The 26,115-nt window shown below is 36.0% G+C and overlaps 1 protein-coding gene and 1 non-coding gene across 3 annotated transcripts; one reads left to right on the top strand and one right to left on the bottom strand.

Moving 5' to 3' along the window:
- Window positions 1-7,618: 7,618 nt before the first annotated feature.
- On the top strand, window positions 7,619-7,724 carry LOC138882064 (small nucleolar RNA R71). The gene has a single exon (XR_011403529.1). It is a non-coding gene; the product is annotated as a small nucleolar RNA R71 (small nucleolar RNA).
- Window positions 7,725-21,336: 13,612 nt separating this feature from the next.
- LOC104245620 (uncharacterized) lies at window positions 21,337-25,887 on the bottom strand. Of its 2 annotated transcripts, none has more exons than XM_009801243.2 (4): window positions 25,519-25,886; window positions 24,591-24,940; window positions 22,529-24,509; window positions 21,337-21,672 (listed from the first exon to the last, which is right to left on the bottom strand). In XM_009801243.2, exons 2-3 carry the CDS (start codon window positions 24,935-24,937, stop codon window positions 22,538-22,540), a joined length of 2,319 nt encoding a protein of 772 aa, XP_009799545.1. In that variant the 5' UTR covers window positions 24,938-24,940; window positions 25,519-25,886; the 3' UTR covers window positions 21,337-21,672; window positions 22,529-22,537. The 2 variants fall into 2 exon arrangements, with proteins under 2 accessions (XP_009799545.1, XP_009799546.1); XM_009801244.2 differs by lacking the exon at window positions 21,337-21,672 and adding an exon at window positions 21,754-21,974 and having other exon boundaries at window positions 25,519-25,887.
- Between the last annotated feature and the right edge of the window lie 228 nt (window positions 25,888-26,115).

The raw sequence follows: 26,115 nt of genomic DNA, 5'->3' as shown, positions 1-26,115 counted from the left end.
TTCCATTCTGGTCATCACATCATAACAACGCCTTCTGTCAGCTTGGGCATCTCGGGCTTGTTTAAAGATCCGCTCCTGAAGAGTGGAGTTCGTTTCTCTTAATAGTCCAATGCTTATTTCAAAATCCCTTATGACTTGTTGTAGATGCTTCCTCCGGGCCATTGTACCTTTTGCCCATCTGACCAGCATTCTTGCTATGCAAGCTTCAGATCTCTCCAAGTCCTCTCGGCTTTTGCTGACCTGACTCCTCAGCTCTGCTATCAACCTCTCGTTGGACCGATTTTTCTGTTGGTTACCGGCATTCTTTCTGTCTTGGTGGATTCGGGCTCTCAGGGCCTTATTTTCTTGAGTCAACTTGCTTTTCTTCCCTGTATCATCATCAATTTGCAAGTTGTTTTGGTATTTAAGCCCCTCAATTTGTTGTTTTAGTTTGCCAATCTCGACCCGATATTTTTTCTCTTTGTCTAGCCAACCCCATTGTGCTTGCGATGATTCTACAAAGTCTTGGACGTGAGCTCTCTTAGCTGGTCTCTGGTGCTCAAGATCTTTTCTGTACCATGTGAGGTATTTTGTCGACACTTCGCCTTTGGCCCGGTCTTGTACACAAGTATCTACTTTTAGGGTTTGACATTCATTCCAGATTCTCCGAACGACTGCTTCAGGGAACTGCCCACTAGGCCCGATTTCGACCACCTGGCTACTAAGATCTTCTTCCTTTGGGACTATTTGGCATTGCCCCAACTGCCTCAATACTCTGTATGGCGCATAGGGCTGGATACTTTGGAGACCCATCAACAACAAATGAGATTTGGCGGTTGACATGTGTATGATCTCATCTATGGGTAGCCACCCAAATGCCCATTCTATTTGGTTTGCTGAGACGGAACGCAGTAGAGTGACCCATTCAGCGACCCCTTCTAGCAGGCTGAACCCGTCGACCCTTGTGGAAAACTCTTCTATACAAGTCTTTTGTGATGACCCATATTTCAGAAACTGAGGGCGATGACATATGTGTTCTATCATCCACATTTGCAGTAGTATATTGCAACCCTCAAAGAAACCTTCTCCGGTTTTGCAAACAGTGAGAGCACGGAAGATGTCTGCTATTATCATCGGTGCTAAAGGTGTTGTTATCTTGTTTGAGCAAAGTGCTGACGACCCCAGCGACTTGTATGTTAATTTTCCCATCCTTTCTAGGGAATACCAGAAAACCCAGAAAGGCTACCATAAAAGCAATACACCTATGTCTCTCCCATTTCAGCCGGCTTTCCCCGCTGCAGATCTTACTCTCGGGATTGTTGAACCCTCCAAGATGACCGTACCTGGCGTACAGGAATATCAAACTACAAAAACCTTCTGATAACTTTGGGTTGTGTACAGTTCTGCGGATCTTCACGGTGTCTAAGAACCTGTGTATGGTCATGGTCCTTGGTGCAATAAGATACTGTCCTCTCATAGGGATTTTAGGACATCCAACGTACCCTGCCAGTTCCTCTAGCGTCGGTGTGAGCTCAAAGTCTGAGAAATGAAATACATTGTGTGCTGGGTCCCAAAATGAAATTAAAGCCCTTATAATATCCCCTCGCGGATCGATGTCCAGTAATCCAACCAAGTTTCCTAAGTATATCTTGACTGTATCTCGCCCTGATTCTTCCAAGGCGTTCCACCACATGCGCAAGCCCAAAGGGACTCTGTTTATAATGGCCCCAGATGAACTCTTACTCATGCTCATTCTGCACATTTATTAAGGTGATTTAGACAAAAACAAAATCTTTATTTTGACTCAAAACTATTTTTCCCATTTTCCTTAATTTTGAGAAAAGAAAGACTGATTTTCCAAATACGGCATTTCAGCTCTTCAGGGATGAAGATTTTAAGGCTGTGAGGATTTAACCGGCCAAAAGGTAAGAAAAACGGCCAAAGGCGGCTGTTTGTGCAAAGACAGCCTTCCGGCGTCCTTTTTGGGAACATGCGGCTATTTTTGCAAAAAATGGCATCACCTGACTCTTTTATGAAAGTAGCAATATTTTGTCATTTTCTTGATCGTTTTTGCAAAAATGGGAAGTTGGGCCTGATAAGGGTTGCCTACGTATCTCATATCCGGTGAGAATCAAACCGACGCAGTTCGGGTAAGAAAAATTAATTAAATCACGAATCCAATTTTTTTTCTTCAAAAATCAAATTTTTTGTAGAGTTCTCACATTATTTGGACATTGGTTTTTTCTTAAATGTGCAGCTCTCAATTTTTTTCAAAATTCTCATTTTCACCCACCGGTCAACATGCAAGTTCGAAGCAAATTAAATGCGCCAACAAACAAGATGCAGCAGGATGGTCTTTTTGTTCCAGGTTGCTTTTCCTAGATGGGCCCAACCCCTGTGTTGAGCCCCCTAAGTCAAATGCAACGTGATGCAAATAAACGTTTCCTACTAGGGATCCAGTATGATGTCATGTTTTACTAAGTTTCAAAACTGGGTTTTGTTCTAGACCTGGCTTACCCGAGCGGACAACTCGAGTCGAGGAGGGGGCTATGTACCGGGGACCCGCGGGATCGTCCGGCTTTGTAACTTATCCGAGCCTCTTTCTACTTGGGTATGACACTAACAGAATAGGGAGTCTCAAACCAGTGAGCAGCATCCCCGAAGGTAAGAAGAGAAGGGTTCGGCACAGTTTATATATACAGTCAAATAATATCAGAGCGGTAACACATATCATCGGCATATGAAGCACATATCTCATGATAATATCAGATAATAAACAAAGCCAAAAATAACAATTATTCTAAGCTCGAATTTCTAACCCTGAACCGGTCGTTCTGGGTTAATTCCCCAGCAGAGTCGCCAGAGCTGTCACACCTCCTTTTTCCGACCCCACGAGGGGCGAAGGAGTTTTTCCAATTAAAGAAAAATCGAAACGGGATTTGTTTGTTTATTTCAGAGTCGCCACTTGGGAGATTTAGGGTGTCCCAAGTCACCAATTTAATCCCAAATCGAGGAAAAGAATGACTCGGTATTACAGTCCGCGAACCAGAAATTCGGATAAGGAATTCTGTTAACCCGGGAGAAGGTATTAGGCATTCCCGAGTTCCGTGGTTCTAGTACGGTCGCTCAACTATCATATTCGGCTTGTTTATATGATTTTATATATGTTGAACCTATGTGCGAATTTTAACTTTTAACCTCTTTTATCATTACTATTATTTTTATCAAGAATTGCAACATCGTGGAAATACGTCTCAAACCACGTCACATCAATGCACTCGTGGTTGTTGGCACATTTCAACTCTGTTGAGATTTGGATTTGGGTCACATAAATGTGCACCCGAGTTTAAGAAGATAACATTATTAAATACGCGCCTAAATCGACTAGCGTATCATTATTTTGGGTAGGGCCGTGAAATTTGCTAAACGGTCCGTCCCGGAATCTAAGTACTCGAAATAACTATCCGTTGAGGGCCCCGCACTTTGGGTATTCTTGTTTGTTGAGGCTCTTCTCATTCGTTATTTATTATTATTATTATTATTATTATTATTATTATTATTATTATTATTATTATTATTATTATTATTATTGGGGGAATTTGCAACGTTGTAAAAACGCATCTCGAGCCACGTCACAATCAATGTACCCGTGATTAGAGACACATTTTGACTCCGTTGAGATTTGGATTTGGGTCACATAAATGCACACCCGTATTTAAGAAGGTAAGATTAATTAAGACGCGTCCTAAAGAAACTACGTATTGTTGTTTTAGAAAAAAGCCGTGAAAAACTCACTAAATGGTCAAATCCAAAGTCTAGTCAATGGTTATGTATTTATTGAGGGCCCCAGCGATGTGTGATTTATTTGGCGAGGCTCATCTCATTTTTTATTTAAAAGGTCGTCCTATAGTGGCTATGTTTTCTATTGAGTTTGTCTCTAATAATGAAAGAAGAAGAACGGTCCAACTTTATTTACATGCTTACAAGTTAGTTATAGTCGGGTTCCGAATATGATTTGCCAAATCCAAAACATGAACACGTGTATGGGCAGTCGTTTAGATATTATGGGCCCAGGCCCAGCGCACACTGTATGGACTGGACCTGGGCCATTCCTTTTCCTATAAGGGCCTGTTAGTTCATTCGACTCAGGCCCAATATTTATAAGGCTGAAATGGAAACTGGTGTTATTTTATTCTAATGGTATTGTGGCAAGTTATAGCGAGGCAACCTGCTAAATGGAGTGAGATTAACTAGCAATGGACAGTTTAACACTTAACATGCGTTAGAAGATATGCTAATCACAAACATAGCTAAAATTCCAGATATTGTTTACTACATTCTCACTTCTTTTCTATCTACCAACATACATACATAAGGTGATACTTAGTAGCCATACGTGATGTCTAATTATACATGATGACTGCCTTCATTATCCTAATAGAAGATATGAACTATTATATATACAACTTTAATGTTCAATATACAGACTGAAACAGATTCGAAAAAAAACAACTTCAGCTCTTCATTTTTGTAGTCATGTTTCAACTTTCAGCTTACATTGACAGTGTATCAGTGGTGTACCTGGTATTTGGGAAAGCAAGAGAAGAAAAGGAATGATCAGTGGAAGCAGTAGCATACACAACAACACCAGCAACAAGAAAAACAGCAATCCGCAGCAACACAACCCAGCAGTCAGATTTTTTAACACCAAAACAAAGAACCCAGTTTGCAGCCCAGCAACACCCCAAAACAAATACAGGCAAAGCAGAGAAGGAAATAGATGCAGAAAAACAGTAGCCTCTGATTGTTATGTTCAAAATCCAGCACACTCTTAACTCTATATCACTCTGAAAACAGACTATCCTCTAAAGGTTGAAAGACCAGCCTTGTTTTTTGCTTTTCTTTTCTCTATCCAAACTTAAAACTGTCTAGCCCCTTTCTTAGCCAAAAATAACTCTATTTAGAACCTGAAAGAGACCCCTAAGGTCTGCCTAGAACTTCACAGCGTCTAGGTTTGCCCATACCCTTCACTTCCCATGCCTAAGTGCCTTTTCTTGATGTAAACTATTTTGTTCCCCATGCTTGTCCTATTGCTCTAATCAAGAGTTATGAGTTTATTATAATATTCAATTAATTCCCATGCTTGTTGTTTTGTTGACAATGCCCAATGTCATTAGGTTAATAGTATTTTAATTACCACTTGACATGCTTTTAACTTAACCCCTGATTAAACTCTGTCAAATGCCAAAATTACCCTTAACAATTGCATATTACTGTATTACCCTAACTTTAATAGTCAGTATATAAACCCCCCTGAATTTAGCTAATCACTGAACTGACTGTATCTACTTAAGCCTAACACTGATTTCAGGTTGCCCTGTTAGATTTCTACAGCCATACCCAATTTTCAGCCTAAGTTCAACCAATGATTCAAACCCAATCAAACAAGGGTGCCAATCAAATGGTATGAGTTGGTCATATTGGGAGCCAATCCTGACCAACTCAAAACCGGAATGCAAACAGGCAACATCCAACAGGCTAAGATCAAAGTAGTAATGAACAGGCTTCTATAGGAGACTATGAAGATCATGAGGTTACTAAATGAAGGAGTAGTCTAGTTCAAAGAAAAACTGAACATATTCAACAGGTTCATTATAAGTTAGCATACAGACGTGGTGCTGGCAAACATACATCGAGGACATTACTGAGCTACTGTCTTGTTTCCTCTAATTTTCAAACAAATTAATTGACGACACTTATTTAAATGACTATACAAGCTATAATATACAGCAGACAATCAATAAAACACCAAAACAAACTTAACATTACCTCAAGATTCACAGACTTGACAGAAAAATCAGAAACAAACCAAACTAAACATGAAAAACAGATAGAATTCATAGGAGAACAAAAGAAAGGGAAAAATTACCTCAGGGATTTGAAATCAAAACTTACCCAGGCTCGAACTCGGACTCGACCATTTTTGGGGTCGAATGGACCTTAATAGAGTGTTCTCAACTGAGAACACTTCAACTAAGGTCGATTAGACCCCACATCGTCTTTTATTTCGGACAGACCTCAACTTTTGGTCTTTTTAGGGTTCTTTGTGGTCTGATTTGGGATTCGTTCAACTCTGGTAAGATTCGAATAGAACCAACAATGTTTAGGGTGTGAGGGAGGTCAGGAGGTGTTGTGGTATGAGTTTGGGGTCGGTGGGTGTAGATCTGGTTTTTGTTCGATCCTTCAAACGAAGATTCGAGACGATGGGGAATGATTCGAGGCAAGAGGCTAATAGATTCATGTTCAGGGTGGTTGGGTGCATCAGGGGTGTTATTTTGGTAGTCATCGGAGTCTTGGTTGCCGGGTTTACGGTGGGGGAATCCTAAGGCAGCTAGGGTTTGTGAAGGGGGTTTCTGGGGATGAGGATGAAGAGTAGGCGAGGGGGGTTTGGTTTGGGGCGTGGGGTGATGGATTGGGTCTTATATATGGGGTAGGTGGTTTAATCCTGGCCGCTGGATCAATCAAGATCGATGGCCAGGATTAGGGGAGTTAACCAACACGGCGTCGTTTGGTTTAAATAGGGGGTTGGTTCGAACCAGGAAACTGGTCGGGTTCAGGTAACAGGTAAGGGAGATGAAATCCTGGACGTTGGATTGATTTAATCCAACGACTCCGATTAAAAGGAACCAATACGACGCCGTTTGAGGCGTCTCGAAGCTTGACCAAATTGGACCGGATATGGGGGTTGTTTTGGGCCTGGATTTGGGTCCACCTAGGGTGGCCCAATTCCGATTTCCTTTATTTTCACCCATTTTCCTTCTTTCTTTAATTATCAAAATTAAACAAAAATCCTAAATAAATTATAAAATCAAAAATAAAATTACTCACATATTATTTAACACCTATAATAATTAACCCACAATATTAAAAAATAAAATCACACAATGACAAGAAATACACGTGCATATTTTTTGTGATTTTTTTAAAACCAAATTATGGTTAATTAATTCCTAAATGTACCACTAATTCCTAAATGCATGCAACATGTATTTTTGTATTTTTAACTATAGCAAGGCGAGCATTTACGGACAGAATAATTATCAAAACATCACGCAAATTCTCAAAATTGTACCCGAAGGTAACTTGTTTTACTTTTTCGATTTCTTTTGGAGTAGTTTTCGCGAAGCAAAAATCACGTGCTCACATCGGTCCCCCGTAGTTGGCCACATAATTGATGTTCTCTTGATATTGTTGATTATCACCTTCAGTACTCCACGAGTAGACATATGGTTGGTTAATGCATGATGTACGTAGACCCCCATTGGTTGCATCAACTATGTGTACCTGCTGCTTCTGGCCTGATTCTTCAACCATTTTGGTAAGGATGCTCATTTGTGTCATCAGAGTAGCCATATTTTTAGCTATGGAGTTAGCCGGGTCTATAGCCACTGAGTGAACCATAAGAGTGACTGGAGTGTTCCTTGTCGGTCATCTTGAGTTTTGTGCCATCTTGTCAAGCAGGATCATGCTCTCTCTGAATGTCTTGCTCAAAAATGCTCCACCTGATGAAACATCAACATTGGCTTTCAAACTATTTGCCAAATCCATGTAAAATCACTGCCCCAACATCTGCTCTAGAATACCATGATGTGGACATGTAACTAGGAGACCCTTGAATCTCTCCCACGTTTCATGTAATGTCTCAGTTGGTCTCTGTTTGAAGCTCAATATCTCATCAATTTGCTGAGTAGTCTTGTTGGGTGGATGAAATTTGCTCAAATATTACTTGACTAATTCCTCCCAAGTAGTGATGGAGTTGATAGGGAGTGAATTAAGCCAAGTCTGGGATGCTCCTATCATTGAGAATGGAAACAACAACAACAACAACAACAAACGTATTGCTTCCGGTGTCACTTTGTGTTGCCTCTGCGTGGTATAGATTGACAGGAAGTTCTTTAGATGTTGTTGAGGATCTTCAACGTATGGCCCAGATAATAGTCCCTTGTTCTGAAATAGATGTAGCATGTTATTTGTGATCTGGAATGAATCTGCTTGTATCTGAGGGACTACAATAGCAGTTGCTAAGTTGCCAGCTGTGGGTTGTGCCCAGTTATATAGTGTTGCTTCTGGCACAAGAGGTGCCACACCCTAATCATTTGGGTCATTTGCATTGTTTCTGTTGATTGGGTCATTCACATTATCTCTATTTTTTAGATTATCATCTTCCATGTCTGGTTCAATTCTTTCGGTTGAGTTCTGTTGTTGTTTGTCTTTCATGTTTGCACGGTTCAATGCCTTGAACACCTTCTCTGGATCTGATAATGCTTCGAACAATTCTCCAGTTCTTGAGGAGTTTCTAGGCATGCACCTGTAACAACCACGACTACAAACATTAGAATTTCAATGATCAATTTAAATTGAAGAAAATTGACTACACTAAGAATTTTTGCACTTTTTTTTAACTGCAATCAATAACACTGTTAATTCCCCGACAATGTCGCTAAAATTTGATCACGTCCAACTATGCCTTATAAAAGGACTAAGTGGTCGTTGCAAATATAATCTGATTTACAAGTCCGGATTTGAATCCCACAGAGAACTAAGGTTTAGTTACAGTTGTTCATTATCACCAAGAAGACAAGCTTGAACAATTCCTAACTTATAGATATTTACATTTTTGTGTTTAACTAATTAACTAACAAATTAAAATAGTAAATTAACAACTAAAGATACTAAGGATTGGAGAAAAGATTAGGGAGGCTAGAGTTATGATTTCCCCTATTATTAGAATCCTTCCCGCTATGTTTGCTATAAATTTGCCTAAGTCTTCTCTATAGATCATGAGCACTCTGATTGTCGTAACTCTCTCCTGAGTAATTATGACAATATACTAGACATATTCTCCCGAATTATGCTAGCTAGCTTTAATTGCAGCTTTCTTAGATTGCACCCAAGGTTTCGTTATCCCTAATTCCACCTTTAAACCCTTCGTATTGATCCCTCATATACGTTAGGAGTGATGATGTTCAACAACAACCTAAATATATACTCTCTCCCGAGTAATGCACACTAAAAGGAGCAGCTAATTGAGGGCCCTTCAATCAACAGCAATAAGCATATAGTTGAACAAATATTGATAATACAATGGCAAATCTATATTAACATAACGAGAAAGTCATCCTTCAACAGGTTCCATCAAAATCCTAGATTAGGTATTTAGCTACTCATGCTCATAGTAACAATCCCACAAATAGTTTGCATAATCAAATTACAAATTAAAGATGAAGAAATATAGAATTTGTTGATAATCTCCTTCCTAAATAGTATCCCTTGGTCTCCGGTGTGTCAAAAGTCCCCCAAATAGTGTTTTTACATGTATTTATACCAAGTAGGGTCGGGCCCAGACGAAACACTCTTTCCTACGCAAATTAGGACTTAGCTCTGCAAATTTTGTATGGGCGCGCCGCACGCTGCGTCACACAGTGCGGTGCGGTAGTGGAAAACTTCAAAGAGCTTGTTTTCAATGCATGTCATGAAATATCACACCTGCGGCGCACACTGCGGCGCACACTATGGCGCAGTAGTGAAAATTTCTCAAAGTGAATTTTTTTATCTTCTTTTAACATCTAAACTTGGTACACGACCTCCGAACATGATCCCGGTTTAATGCATTGGGCTTTTACTTAGACTTCAAAGCTCCAAATTGATCGATTTAGCTCTAAATTAACTTTTGAACTTGGGATCACTTCCTGCAAGGCATAAAACACACACTAAGTGTAATTCACTATCATTTGAGCTTAAGCACACATAAAAATGCAGTAATTGGAATGTAATACTACAGCTAAAACACGAGTTTCTATCCTCACATCACTCATCTACCAATAGTGAATGCATATCCACTTGTGGATTTAGAATCAGTTGAATTGGTGATCCAATTTGCATCACAGTATCCCTCAATCACCGTAGGATATTTACTGTAGTGCAAAGCAAAATCCTGGGCATGTTTTAAAAATCCCAAAACTCATTTCATCGCCATCCAATGAGATTGACCTGGATTACTCATGTACCGACTCAATTTACTTATATCATAAGTTATATCTGGTCGTGTACAGTTCATGATATACATTAAACATCCCAACACACGAGCATAATCCAATTGTGATATGCTTTGGCCTTTGTTCTTTTCTTGTGCAAGATTCACGTCAATTGGAGTCTTTGCAACCTTAAAATCTAAGTGCTTGAATTTTTCAAGTACTGTCTTAATATAATGAGATTGTGACAATGCCAGACCTTGAGAAGTTTTATGGCTCTTAATACCTAGAATTAAATCAGCAACTCCCAAGTCCTTCATATTAAACTTACTAGTTAGCATACGCTTAGTCACATTTATGTTGGTAATGACATTACTCATTATCAGCATATCATCCACATATAAACAAATAATGACTATGTAATTTGAAACATTTTTAATGTATACACATTTATCATATTCATTTATCTTAAAACCATTTGACAACATTGTTTGGTCAAATTTCGCATGCCATTAATTGGGTGCTTGTTTAGTCCGTAAAGGGATTTAACAAGTCTACGTACCTTCTTTTCTTTACCTGGAACCATAAACCCTTCAGGTTGTTCCATGTAGATTTCTTCCTCCAAATCTTTATTTAAGAAGGCCATCTTAACATCCATTTGATGAATTTCAAGACCATAAACTGTAGCTAATGCTACTAACATTCGTATGGACGTAATTCTTGTAACTGGAGAGTATGTATCAAAATAGTCAAGACCTTCTCGTTGTCTATACCCTTTGACCACATGTCTTCCTTTATATTTATCAATAGTGCCATCATCTTCCATATTTCTCTTAAAAATCCATTTAGAACCCAACGGTTTATTTTCAGGAGGAAGATCAACCAATTCCCATGTATGGTTATTCAACATGGATTCTATTTCACTATTGACTATCTCTTTCCAATAAGAAAATTACAAAATCTGGTCCAAATTAAGTAGATGTTCTTTGACGTTTACTACGTCATGGATCATCATGATTAAATATACTTTCACCAATCGACTCACATTACTTTTTATACGGATATATATTTTCAAAGAACTCAGCATTATTTGATTCTATAACTGTATTATTATGAATGTCGGGATTTTCTGATTATGAACTAGAAATCGATATGCTTTACTATCAATCAACGGTTTTCGGTCCTATTTTTACCCTTTTGGGTTTAGGAACTTGCACTTTTGCCAAACATACCCACACTTTGAAATAATTCAAGTTGGGCTTCCTTCCTTTCCATTTTTCATATGGAATCGATTGCGTTTTGGTATGGGGTACTCGATTTAGTATCCAGTTAGCCGTAAGAATGACTTCCCCCCACAAGTTCTGTGGTAAATCAGAACTTATCAACAATGCGTTCATCATCTCCTTTAATGAACGATTCTTTCTTTTCGCAATCCCATTGGATTGGGCGTGTAAAACGGCGTTGTTTGATGAATAATTCCATATTCTAAACATATTTCTTCAAAAAGAGATTCATATTCACCACCCCTATCACTCTTTATCATTTTGATTTTCTTGTTAAGTTGCGTTTCAACTTTATTTTTGTATTGCTTGAATGCGTTTATTACTTCATCTTTGTTATTAAGTAAGTAAACATAGCAATATTGAGTACAATAATCAATAAAAGATATGAAATACTTCTTTCAACCGCGGGATGGTATTGACTTAATTCGCAAATATCTGTGTGAATTAAGTCTAAAGGATTTGAATTTTTTTCAACTGATTTATAAGATGTTTAACATACTTAGATTTTACACATATTTGACATTTTAATTTGTCGCATTCAAACTTGAGCAATACTTTCAAATTAATCATTTACGCAAGGTTTTATAATTGACATGTCCCAAACCTATATGCCATAAATCATTTGACTCAAGTAAGTAAGAAGAAGCTTAAATTTTATTATTCTCAACGACCATTACATTCAATTTGAAAAGGCCCCCAGTGAGGTAAATTTTTCCTACAAACATCTCCTTACTTATTACAACCTTATCAGATACAAAAACACACTTAAACCCGTTCTTAACAAGAAGTCCAACAGAGACAAAGTTCTTCCTAATTTCGGGAACATGAAGGATGTTGTTCAGAATTACCACCTTGCCAGAAGTCATTTTCAGAATTATCTTGCCATATCTTTCAATTTTGGCCGTTGCAGAATTTTCCATAGAAATCGTCTCTTCGGGTCCAGCGGGAGCATATGTAGGAAACGCTTCTCTAACAGCACAAACATGGTGAGTGGCTCCAGAATCAATCCACCACTCCTTAGGATTTCCCATCAAGTTGTATTCAGAAAGTATAACACACAATTCATCAATATCTTCGTGCTTTTCAACTATGTTTGCTTAACCCTTCTTCTTGTCTTTCCTTGGATCACGACAATCTGCAGATTTGTGTCCAGCTTTCCCACATTTGTAGCAATTTACGTTGAACCGCTTCTTGCTTGGGTTGCTTTTCGGTCCAGAAGCCTTCTTCCTCTTTCTATTATTTTCAGGATCATCCTCAATAATGTTTACTCCCATTATTGTTGAGTTTTCACGGCCTTTCTTTTCAGCAGTTTTGTTATCCTCTTCGATTCTCAACCGAATAATGAGATCTTCAAGCGACATCTCCTTGCATTTGGGCTTCAAGTAGTTTTTGAAGTCCTTCCATAAAGGAGGAATGCTTCATTGATGACACAAACCTTAATGAAAATTTTATTAGTAAAAATAATATAATTAATACTTTCAACATTAGTATTAATTCAACTTATACTTTTAGCAAGGAGATCGTGAATAATCACTTGCAATTCCTGGACTTGGGTAATAACAGACTTGCTATCTACTATTTTGTAGCCCAAAAATTTAGCGGCAATGAATTTCTTTAACCCGACATCTTCAGTTTTGTATTTCCTTTCAAGCGCAATCCACAGTTCTTTTGATGTCTTCACATTACTATAGATGTTATACAAATCATCCTCCAGTCCGCTAAGAATGTAATTCTTGCATAGAAAATCAGAATGCTTCCATGCCTCAGTCACGAGAAAGCGATCATTGTCTGGAGTTTCGTCGGGCAGAACAGGAACATCCTCCTTAATGAACTTTTGTAGACTTAAAGTCGTCAAGTAGAAGAACATCTTTTGCTACCACCGCTCGAAATCAATCTCGGAAAATTTTTCGGGTTTTCTTGCCGGTGCCAATGCTGGTGTTGTTCGGCTTGTCGATGCATTAACAGTCACCATAGGAATAGTATGCTTTCCGTTGTCATTCGTCATTTCTATAAAAGAATGACACAAACAAACGTTTAATAAAATGACGTAGATTTTAATCTCCAATGGAGTAGAAAATCACACGAAGGCTTTAATCTCCAAAACGGGAGTTGAAAATCACAAAGGTTTTAGTCTCCAGAACAGTGAATATAACACAAATACAGAAAATAATTAAGTTCCTTAAGCTTGTTAGTAAACTGTATTTGTAAAATAATTCCGGAGAAGATAAAATAACATATAAACAGAAATATAGAAAAAACAGAATTTAATCCGAGCCCACTGAATTCACAATATTTCCTTAAGGAACTTAATCCCCTCATAGTATCCGAGGTTGTGGATTATTTCCTCCCAGGATAGAACAAATTACACACTGGTATAGCGGTACTTCAAAACCAACTGTTCGGCAAACACAATGATCGGTAGCAAATCACACTTATTGTTGTTTTCTTTGTAGTTAAAATAATGCAGAAGAAAGGAGGAGAATTCAAAATTTCGCATGGAAAATCTGAGAGAATGGACTGCTATTTATAGCCAACATGTTGAGTTCACAAACAAAGAGGTGCAACTCTTCAGAGGTCAGTTATGATTGTTCACATAAAAGGCCATAACGTAAATGGCCATTTACGATAATTTACGCAAATTAAAATATTAATTTTCCGTTACAAAAACGGATATTTAATAATATTACGTTAATATTTACTATTAACAAATAAATTTGGTCCAAAAATTTAATTAATCAATTGACCAAACCCGAAGCCGAGCGACGACGGCAGCGCGAGGCTTGCCTTCTTCTTAACTATTTAAGAACTAAAAAGAAGAGCAACTGTATATATACCCATCAAAAGTCTTTTCCTCCTCCAATATGAGACAATGTCCCTTTGTCAAGGAGGCAAACTCAAATATTTCATTTTCCCTCCATTTCACCCTCACCCTCTTTTAAGCTAAAATAAGCTTAAAAAACTCAACATGTCTCTTCTTAGAAAAAACACACTTACCACTTCTTCAACAAATAGCTTTTTAAAAAAAAATAAACTTTTTGCTAAAATTTCTTGAGGAAACTTAAACAAACATATTTTTAGAAAAACTCTTTGCAATATATCAACGAGTTTTCCATGAACAAAACGCCACTAATTGTCACATAATGCACTACTTTTCCATATCCTGATTATTTTTTTGGTTTATTTAGCTTCCTAGGCCTATCCGTTTGATCAGTTTTGAAAGTGAAACAAAGAAATGATATTAGTTGAATAGTATTAATTACTCGAAAATGAATTACAAAAATTTATACCTTCTTACGTTTCAAAAAATTTGGACAAGTAATCTGATCACTCATAGGAATTATTTTGCAATCCAGAAATAATAGGTCAAGTTGATAATTAAAGTTGAAGAGTCCATAGACTTGGTGCTAGCTCATTATAGCTAGCTTTTAGAACATGTTTAAAAAAAAAAAGAGACGACCGATAGCGTTCTTAAAAATAAAATAGCGAGTTTAAATTACCAAGTATTTGGTAAACCATTTTTAGTACATATTGAAGAAGATTTAAGACAGCACATCACCATATATACAAGTGTTCTAGCCAAGCAAATGTCAATCTCATGCATTTTTTCAAGGAGGCAGACCATCTTGCCAAATTAGCCACCATCAAATCTAATGGCTCCTACTTTTACTCATTTCAACCATTACCAAGAGGGGCCAAGGGACCTTTTCAATTTGAGAAATGGCAAATGCCAAGTATTAGAAATATGATAATGACAAAAAAAAAAAAAAAAAAAAATACTTGTACATCTCGTAGAGGGGTGGTGGATGGTATAGTTGATCCCAATCCCCTTGAGGTAATGGTTTTATGGTTTTTTACAAATTTATTTTTAGTTTAGGCAAAATTAATAGGCAGCCCCTTATACTTGGCAATATTTTTCATTGAACACCTATACTAGGGATAATACCTATTGAACACTTGAAGTGCAGGGGCAGATGCACTTTAGTATAAGCGGTGTCATCCCATACTGCTTTGCCGAAAAATTTACTAAATGTTATTAATATGTACGAAAATATCCTTATAAATAAATTAAAATGACACCATTTTATGCATTACATCTCGCTAGCTCTCCTGGTCAAGCGCTTCTCCTTCTTATAGAGGTCTTGGGTTTGAACTGCGGTAGTTTCATGTCGTGTTAACTAAAATTTTGTGTGGCTTTTCTTCTTAAAAATATGTATCATCGAGGGTTGAACCGTTGACCCCTTAGCTGGTGAGGGCAAACTAAATCAGTGGGTCACACTAGAGCTTGGGGCACAACAACAATTTTTTCCTCTAAGTAGGTTCCATGGTAACTGGCAAATGTCATACTATTTTTTTCTTTCCATCTTTTTCTTGGGCGACGATGAAGTTGGTCGAAACCAATTTGCAAAGTCAAATAGTGAAAGAGTTTTTAAGTGAATGTTTAGTGTTATATATAAAAAAGATAGCATTTAGTATTATTTCTAATATGAATATTTTGAATACATTTCAAAAAAGAAAAACTTGTCAAGAAGGGATACATGAATTCTTTTTTTCTTTAATGAGATTCGAATTTTGTTATTTTAATGTGCATTGTTACAGTGATGCGTTTATTTGTTGATTTCTTTAAATGTCGACACCGCTTACGACATTTTTTGCGTACGCTTGAAGTGAACACAAATTATGTCAATTAGGGCATCTCCAATTCTCCCCCATTTCTTTATAATGCAGCCTTCTTTTTTTTTGTGCCAAAATGTGGCTCCAATGCTCCCCCATTTTTACCCCAAAAATGAGGGATGAATAGTGTTACTTCAAATTTGAAGTGACATTATTCATCTCCTCTATTACTATTCATCATTACCTTATTATTATTTTTATTATCTAACTCTTTTAATTTATCTCTTTATATATACCTAATTATGTTTATGTAATATCTTTATAATATTAATTTTATATCTTAACTTTGGCGTATAATTTTGATAAATTAATTTTCGTACATTTATTATTTTTATGTAAAATTATAAGTTAATTTTATTGGGAATGTCCACCTCCAAAGATAGAAATGGTAGTAGATGAAAATCACCGATTTGAGCAATTTTTAGCTCGACACAAAAAAATTAAGAATAAAGATGCTCATTTTGCAATTCATAATGCATTAATAGATCATTTAGGAGGGCATACTAGAGGTGAAAGTTGAATATTTATATAATATTTAATTTGAATTTTACTATAATGTAATATGTATTTAATTATCTTGTATCTCAATGATTTTACTATTATTTTAATTATCCGTTAATATATATAATATATAATATATAATACTTTCTTACAAATTATATTATTTAAAAATTTATGGTATAATATAATTTTATATTTAATTATATGTGATGAATATGTAAAAAGAAAAAAAAGATAGAATTTCTTTAATAATAGAAAAAATAAAACTTAAAATAAAAGATAATAATATATTATTGAAAAAAGAGAAAAATATAAAATAAAATATTCTTTTTGGGAGTTAAAAAGGAGTTATGGTTAAAGTAACTTTATTCAATTTTGAAGGAGAAAATGGAGGGAAGAGTTGGAGATGGCCTTAGACACAAATTTTGCAGCTCCCAAGTCCCGGCAAACAAAATGGTGTGTAAATCACTTGCTCTTGACGTGGCAAATAAAACCAATGAGAAGAGAACACGTAACAAAAAAAAGCCAAAACCGAAAAAATAAGAAAAGCAAAGAGAAATATGAATGTATACAAATTTCCTATATTTTTTGTGCTTTTTTCCATTGAAAACATTGATTAGAAATATGAATGTATACAAATTTAAGCATAAAAAAGAGATTATTTGAAACCATCAATATTTTAAAGGGAATTGTTCACCATCAGGACCTCATAGGAAAAAAAGAAAACTAAAGCTCAAATTTTCAGCGAGAACCCATCTCCTTCTTCGTGCTCTTTTTTTTTTTTTTCTTTTTTTCAAATCTAATAATACGATATTTTGGATTGAACTGATGGATATTTTTGTTTGTGATGGCAGGTTATTTGAGACCGTGTGATGATTTTTGTAAGTGAAATCCATGGCAGTGCAATAAAAGTGGAGACTAAGGGTGTGTTTGGTATAACGAAAAATATTTTTCGTGGTAAATATTTTTCAAGAAAATGTTTTCTTGGAAAATAAGTAGTAATCTTATTCATTTTTCGATGTTTGGTACGCAAATTAAGGAAAATGACTTCTCAAAAGTATTCATAAATAATTTAGATATAATAAACATGAAGCCATAAACTTTCAAACCAACAACCTTCCGAACCCACAAATTTCATAAACTTTCGAACCACTAAAATTTCAAAACCGCGGAATTTCGAACCCGTAAACTTCCAACACATAAACCTCCGAACTCATAATTTTGGAACTAGTAAAATTTTGAACCTTTAAACCGATAAATAAAAAAAATTAAAGCTGAAAAATATATTTATATTTTTTTCCGGGGAGAGGGGGAGTGACAGTAAAACGAAAAAAAATAGAAATTTATATTACAAAAAAAAAGTAAATTTGGGGGGGGGGGTTAGGGTGAGTGGTGGGTGGTACAGAAAAAACGAAAAAATAAAAAGTTAAAAATACAAAAAAATAAAATTAAGGTAAAATAAATAATTTTGTTTGCGGGAGGGGGTGGAAGGGTAGTAGGGTGGGTGGTAGCAGAAAAATTGAAATTTGAAAAAAAAAACTTTTTTTTGGAGAGATTGGATGGGGTGTGAAAGTTTGAGAAAGAGTTTTGGAAAATATTTTCCCTTCTCTTACTAAGGAAAATATTTTCCAACAATTGGAGGAAAATGAGTTTATAAGGAAAATATTTTTCAAAATATTTAAGCCAACCAAACATGAAAAAATTGAAAAACATTTTCGTTTCCTTCATACCAAACACACTCTAAAAAGTGACGGAAGTGAAAGAGTGGAACTAGATTTGGGCCCGGGGTTTGAGGTGGTGCCATGGTGGCGATGCAGTAGAGTATGGGAGGAGTTGGGGGCAGAGAGTAATAGAGGAAGATAAAAGTAATTTTGTGGTTCCCTATTTCTGTTGAATTTAAGTGATTTTACTGTTATAAAAATTTAGTGTTGGCTGTAAATTTTTTGGTCACATTGAATTTGAAAGGTAGAGCAGCGACTATGGTGGCAATAGAATGGAGGAGGAAGGAGATTGGAGAAAAAAAAGAAAATAATGCCTCTCACACGCTTCAATAGCCGTGTGTTACATACATCATGCCATGTCAGCAGTTTGAGTCTAATTGGCATAATTTTTCTTCACTTCAAGTATTCAATAGGTATTATCGTTAGCTTAGGCCATCTCAAAGGCTGCACCAAATTTTGCACCAAATCCAAATTTAGTGTAAAATTTGGTATTTTTTTGCTCCAATGTAACACCAAATTTTGCACTATTATAGTGCAGGAATAGATTGCACCAAATTTGGTGCAACACTATTCATCATACTAAATTTGATTTATTATTATTTTATTCATCTTTTTATGTTTTGGAGTTTTAATTTATCATATATTGTGTATATAACTAATTTTTATATTAAGATCTTTATAATTTTAATTTTATATCCAATTTTTTGATATATTAATTTTTGTATATATTATATTTATATAAAATTATAAGTTAATTTTATTATTATTATAATTGTATAAAGAGAAATATAACCATTATTTAAAAATAAAAAATGCAAATGTAAGATATCCAATGTTGCTAAAATTGAAAAGTGAAAACTAAAATTTAAAAAAGAATTAACAATACATAAAATTTAAAAAAGAATTAATAATACATAAAATAAAAATACATTATAATTAAAGTACATCAAAAGAGGATACATTAAAATTGAAATTACATTAAAAAAAACATAAAACATAAGTTTAGTAATCCCCTATGTCATTTGCAGGTGCACCAAAATTACCAAAATACTGAGAGAACGAGGTAGAAGATTGTTGTGCTTGTGGTTGTTGAAATTGTTGACTTCTTTTATAGATTATTCGTTTTTGTTCTTGTCGCAAAAAATTCACAAAGATTTGGATCGTCAATGAAATTCAAGTTCGTCAATTAAATTTGACTATGATGTAATATTTATTTAATTATCTTTTATCAAAGATTTCACTTTTAGTTGATTTATCCTTTAAAATAATTTTGTAATAAATGATTATATAAGTGGTGAATGTGAATTATATATAATGAATATAGAAAAAAGAAAAAAGAAAGTATTTGTTTGAAGGAAATAAAAAATGAAATTTAAATAGAAGATAATAATATAATATAGAAGAGAGAGAAGAAATATTATTTTTTGGTGTAAAAAATGGTGTAATGGTTGGAGTAAATTTAGTGTTACACCATTTTGGTGTGAAATTTGGTGTTATGGTTGGAGATGGTCTTAAGGGCTCGTTTTGTTCGAGTGATAAAGGATAACTAGTTTCAGGATTAAATTTGAGATGAGTTTATCCATGTTTGGTTGGGATAAAATAGTGGTATAATTAATCTCAGTATTACTTATCTCATAAGGGCTCGTTTGGTATGAGGGACAAGGAATAATTAATCCTAGGATTAAATTTAAGAAGAGTTTATCCCATATTTAGTTGGGAGAAAATTGTGCTATAATTATTCTCGGGATTAATTATCCCGGGATTGTAATGCTTTTTTATCCCTATGAAAAGGTGGAATAACTAATCCCGGGATTAATTATTCCCGCATAATTAATTCCGGGATAACATCTTTCCAAACATACAACCCCTAATTGTAATATTTTTTTTATCCCTATGAGAAGGTGGGATAACTAATCACGAGATAAATAATAATGAAATAACTTGTTTTCCAATCAAATAACCCCTAAATGTTCTAGTAAAAAATATTGACAAGTTTAAAGGGTTGCTTATGTATTATGCTCTAGTTTTATGACCCTTTTCTTTATTTACACATGATAGATTTACGTTTACATGTAAAAGATATAAAAGGCTATATACTTTCTTAATTTCAAGATGGTAAATGGTCATGAAAGCCTATTTCCTCCTTAAAATACAAAGTATGTTAAATAACAACTACAGACATGGAGTAAAACGTAAAACCACCGTAAGTCCCAGACACAAAACTACTTACAAGATGAATTATGACAATACATCAATATTGCTTGTACACAATCTTGCACATGTCACAGCGAACAAATTAAATAAATATCTTGTGATCATTTCATAATTTTAGCAAATTACCTTAAGGTATTTTTCAAGTTCCTGGGCATTATAGTCAGAAATAAAACACAAGAAAAAGAGGGTTGTCGAGGGAGGAGAGCCAGGGAAGAGGCAGTGCATAGAATGGGCAAGCAAAAATTGCACATCTCATGCTCTACCTCGTCCCTGTCTATCCTCTCCATCTTCCATATTCCACACCATATTTTACCTCAATAGAGACTCCCTTTGCCACTGCCCTTTACCTCAATAGAGACTCTTTGTCAATGCTTTCCATAGTAGAAGTATATAGAATAAATGAAAAAATCTTTTCTTGAAAATTGCCAATGGCCAAATGGTTAATGCAATGGCTGCTTTATTAAGGAGTAAAGAAAGGCAAGATATAGTCATAGTACTAGTGCTAGTACTACTAAGGAGTACAGTCATACGACTTCTCTGTTTCTAAGTTTCAAATATGCCTCACTGTACTGCAGATTTCAGTTTGTAGTACAAAAAACAAAGTTTGCCCAAAACCTTCTAGATAAAAGGTCCTTTAATAATTTATTACGATTACAACTCAAGAAAACAATGTAGAAAATCTTTTTTCTTTCCTTTTTTTTGATAAAAAATGTGAAGGTAATCTACCAAGAGAATGAACAGAAATTAGTTTTTTTAATAGGGTCATGGGATTTCTTGATCATTTCCCCTTCCTTTCTTTGCTTTTATAGGTCATTGATAAGGAACCTTTTTGTAATACAAGCTATTTTATCTATTATTATCTATTTATCAACTAGCATGGTTGGACCAACCTCTAGTCCAGAACAACTAGCAACTGAATTTAAAGGTATTTGATGATGACACAGCAAAATGCCTATATATTTCTTACTGTCTGCTCTTGAAACAAGTACCACAAACAGAAAAACAATTGAAGGATTGCACTTTAAGTTTCACGACCAGAAGTCGCGTTTTTTTATCACTAATGATGAAAACCTGAATGTAGAATTCACCACATTTACATTACAACAGAGGGAGACTAACAAGAGAATCAAATATCCTCGTTTATGAGTCACTAACATTATTCTCAAACAACTAAATAACTACCAAGAACCTTAAGTTAGAAGTACAGATGGGAAGAATGATCAAGAAAAGGAATTTTCCTCCCAATGCTGGACCATTTTTTTGTCCATTGACCTGAAAGAAGAAGAAAAAAGTTCATTAAGAAACATAATCAATTTTGCCACTCCCAAATGAGGCTTTTCGGCACAGATACATACATATATATATATATATATATATATATATATATATATATTCAAAATTTCCCCAATGCATCTCAATCTCCTAATTATCTTGTCCAAATGCTTATATTTTCATTGGACGCCATTTCTTCCAATTTGTTTTCACTTCTTAACAGCAAGACGTCTCAACAATTTGAGACCATCTGAATGCAAGTGGTGTAACTGTTGTGAAGGGCACAATATACGAGGATCAGCCTGGTAAAATTTATCCATGAGATCCAACATAAAAAATAAACAAATACTTCAATTTCAAGGTTAATTCATACTCAATCATCAAGGTCACCCACAAATAATCTTTTTAGGTACATTGTCAAGCTATACAAGTATATAATCGCATATTGCGGCAACAAAAGATACATAATGACTGTATGTATGCTCCAAGTTGTTCAGACTTCAGAGAAAATAAGATATTTTCTTGGGGAGAAAATGCAATGCTAGACCTCTACCATTTGGTCTTTCATTCTATTATTATATAAGTTATTGTATTGACTTGAGCCATTTTCCAAATCATTTACATACTGGATTGTCGAACTGAACCAAAATTCTAACCTATTGCATTGGCAACTTGTTAGGCAGCTTACACAAATAATACATGCGAATAGCAAATTAAAAAAAATTGTATACATGTATAAATAGATAACAGCACCAATTACCCCCCCCCCCACCACCACCACACACACACACACACACACACAACAAACAACAACCCATAAGACAGGAAAAATAATAACAAAAAATAAAGTAGATACCTGTAGAGCTTAACTTTCCAATAACACCTCTTTGCAAGTTGATTTATTGTGGCCTGTACCCTTGCATCTACTGCATTGGAGTTGACGCCTAGTTACTTCATGGGAACCCACCTTCTTAGTAGTTGGCCTCCCTGGTGGACGACGGGTGGGAGGAGGGTTTACTGTTACGGCAGCTTGAGAAGCATCCTTTTTTTTGGGCCTTTCTAAGCTTGGAATTGGATGTATTGATTCTGAATATGTTGATCTATAACTATCAGCAGTAAAGTATCTGGCACAATAGTCGTATGGATCACGGCCAAGGCAAACCATGACAGCTATTGCGTGGCAACAAGGTAAACCAGTTAGCTGCCAACCTCTGCAAGTACAATCGCAATGGTCAACATCAACAAAATCTACAGTATCCCCTCGTACCTCAAATTTGGTACCACTAGATGTCAACACTTGAAGAGAACTAATATTTAGGCTTTCCTTCTCTAGCCTTTCCTCCAAAGATGGAGTTAGCCTTGTCACCCACTGATTGGACTCATTCCGCCGGGTATAAATGAGCTCCATAATCTTACCCCTTATTGCATCAACCATCTGAGTGATTGGCAAGTCATGAGCATCTGATACCCAACCATAGAAAAGCTCTCCAAAGTTTGATGTCATGTGATTATATCGCATCCCACGGAAGAAAGCATTTGCCCAATTAATAGGCTCACTTTGCATTACCCAGTTGTAAGCATCTACTGAAATACTTTTTATGCTATCAACACACCTCTGGAAGCCGTCAGGCTTTGATGCATAAGCTGCACCATAAAAATCCTCAACCAAAAGGCGCTTGACTTCATGAGAAAATTGGCCTCTCACATCTCTGATAAGTTGTTCAGAAAGATAGCGTAGACAGTATCCATGAAAGACATCCTCGCCCTGAAATATTTCAGCAATTGATTCTCTAAGGCCCTTCTCTCTGTCTGCCACAAAAGTAATACCACTACACATTGACAATGCAGTTCTAAGCTGTAATAGGAACCAACTCCAGTTATCATCAGATTCTGCGTCTACTATGGCAAAAGCAACAGGAAAAACACCGTCATTCCCATCAGCAGCTGTTGCTGCTAATAGAGTGCCTTGGTATTTAGACTTTAAGAATATACTATCAAGGAAAATCAGGGGCCTGCAGCCTTGTTCGAAGCCATAGAGTGAAGCATGAAATGATACAAATAGCCTATGAAAGCTTGAGTCATCCTTTGTAGTGAAAGTTGCAAGACTTCCAGGATTTGTCTCCATCACTTTTTCACAAAAAAATGGCAGCTGACTATATGCCTCCTTATACGAACCTTGAAGCTGCTCTTTAGCAATCTCTTTTCCACGCCATGCCTGGAAATAATTTAACTGGATGCCGTATTCCTTTTGTATGTCATTGACTATGTCCTTTGGCTTGTAATTCGGGAAAACTTTCAACTTCTCCTTTATAATACTAGCCACCCAACTCCTCGTTGCCTGATATCCATTAGTAACAACAGCCCCTTCACATGTATGTGTAGGATTCATTTTTTTAATGCAAATCAATTGGGTGGTTGACAACCTTGATGCATGAATTCTCCATGGACAGCCCTCTGCTTTGCATTTTACAGTAACTCGATGACTGTCATTCTTCTTGTACTTGAAAGCAAATTGATTTGCAATAGCATATTTTCGCAATGTCTCACGAAATTCATGTACGCTATTAAACCTTTGACCCACACCAGTTATATCATTCTGCCACTGCTGAGCAGCTTTAGCATTCTTTTCGTCATAATTAGCGGCAACAAATGAAACAGGAACAGGCATTTCAGATTCTATCCCAATTGTGTCGTCAATGTTGTTTGTATCACTTACAACATCAAAATTGGCATCAAGCAAGAGGCCAGGCTCGTTGGGGTCATCCACGATATCCTCCACGACACTAAGAGGAGCGTCAACAGGGATCGCCATTTCTGATAAAGTCGTTCGGCTTGACCTGCAACACAGTATATCCCCATATATTTCATCCTTTAAAAAGGGAGAATTCTACATATTTAGGCAGCAGCAAGGAATCTACCTACTGCCAGGCATGTTTGAGAAATCAGGATCAACAGCTTCTTCAGTCATCACATAGATCTCAGCAGAATCAGAGTCACCATGGAATTTGATCATGCGCTTAAGGTCTTTGTCATTGGAGATTGTTATAAGTGTCTTCCTGTTTCCAGGAAGAAAATATTTAACTGACATGGTAGCAAGGCTGAAGTTGAACATCTCAGCTACCTCCATCTTGAAATCATTATAGTTCATTTTGTCATCCATTTCCATAGCATGAGCATCTCCACCTTTATACGAAAGGAAACCATCTTTATCAGTCTCAAATTCACCACCTGACTGACATATGGCTATAACTCGCTTCCCAGCCATGACCTAAAGCAACATTCACGAAACAAATATAAGATTAAGCGCCAATTGCACACATCCAGCCACCAATAAAGCATTAAAATTTCGCTCCCAAAATACCTCAGAGAACCAAAAAGAAATTCAATCCCGAGGAAACAATAAGTCAATGAAAAGCCTTAACATTCAACAAACAAGTTTGAAAAGGGAAGTGATTTAAATTTGTATAACCAAATTAAGGACCAAACATCTACAAATGCAGAAACTAAAACCCATAATTCTCGTCAGTATTTATGAAATATCTGCAGGTGAAGATTATGCAACCTTAAACAATACAAACAGTGTGCCATTTGGGGAATGCTAAACCAGTCTTAAACTCCAAAAAGCTAGTAATTATTTCCCCAACATATGTTACAAGACAATCCAGATAAGCATCTTATACAAAAATCAAACAAACCCAACATAATTGACAAGATTTCCCAAGATAAAACACACAAAAATTAACCACAGAATCAAAAACAAAAACCCAATTGAAGAATAACGGTAACAAACACAAAGCAAAACCCTAGCCAATAAACAAAGGGGTAAAAAACATGAAAAGACAGTACCTTTATGCCTGGGAGATGAAATCTTGAAGTGGGTATTCAAGAATGGCACAAAATTGTTACAACCTGCGAATTGGAAAAGGACAATAGAATGGGAACCTGGAATCTGCATAAAAAGGGGAATGAGGGATTTGAGGGGAAGTATTTTAGTAGATAGAGGAGAGTGGTGATTAGATTTGGGGGTGCATCCAGTTATGGAAAGATGGCTATGTTAAGCGTAACAATATAAAAACGTGGCTGCCTTCCACCATCCAATCATACTGCGTATCACTGAGGCCTACTTTTGTACTTATCAGTTTGACCCTCTCCTTTTAGTACTCCCTCTCTTGCCAAAATTCCCATCTCCAATGGGCTTTGGTCTCTTTTGTCGCACGGCCACGCCATACATACCAAAGGCAAAACATGGTACATCAATTAACTTTTTCGTCTTTTTTTAGCTTTGCACTTTGCTTGCAATATTTTCAAGTGTATCCTAAGAATCGAAGGCACAGTTAACCACTAATTAGACATGTTTTTACTTTTTAGCCATCGTTTAAAATATATTTACTCTTTAATCAGTACTTGATAAATTTTTACCTATTCTGACGAAAATACTCTGTG

Source organism: Nicotiana sylvestris, chromosome 1 (assembly GCF_000393655.2).
Source record: "Nicotiana sylvestris chromosome 1, ASM39365v2, whole genome shotgun sequence".
Lineage (NCBI taxonomy): Eukaryota > Viridiplantae > Streptophyta > Magnoliopsida > Solanales > Solanaceae > Nicotiana > Nicotiana sylvestris.
This window is presented reverse-complemented; position numbering and strand designations above follow the sequence as displayed.

Coding starts and splice junctions, on each gene's coding strand:
- LOC104245620 (XM_009801244.2), bottom strand. CDS start 24,937: ATGGCTGGGAAGCGAGTTATAGCCATATGTCAGTCAGGTGGTGAATTT. Junction 24,510..24,590: donor TCAAACATGCCTGGCAGTAG/GTAGATTCCTTG, acceptor ACTGTGTTGCAG/GTCAAGCCGAACGACTTTAT.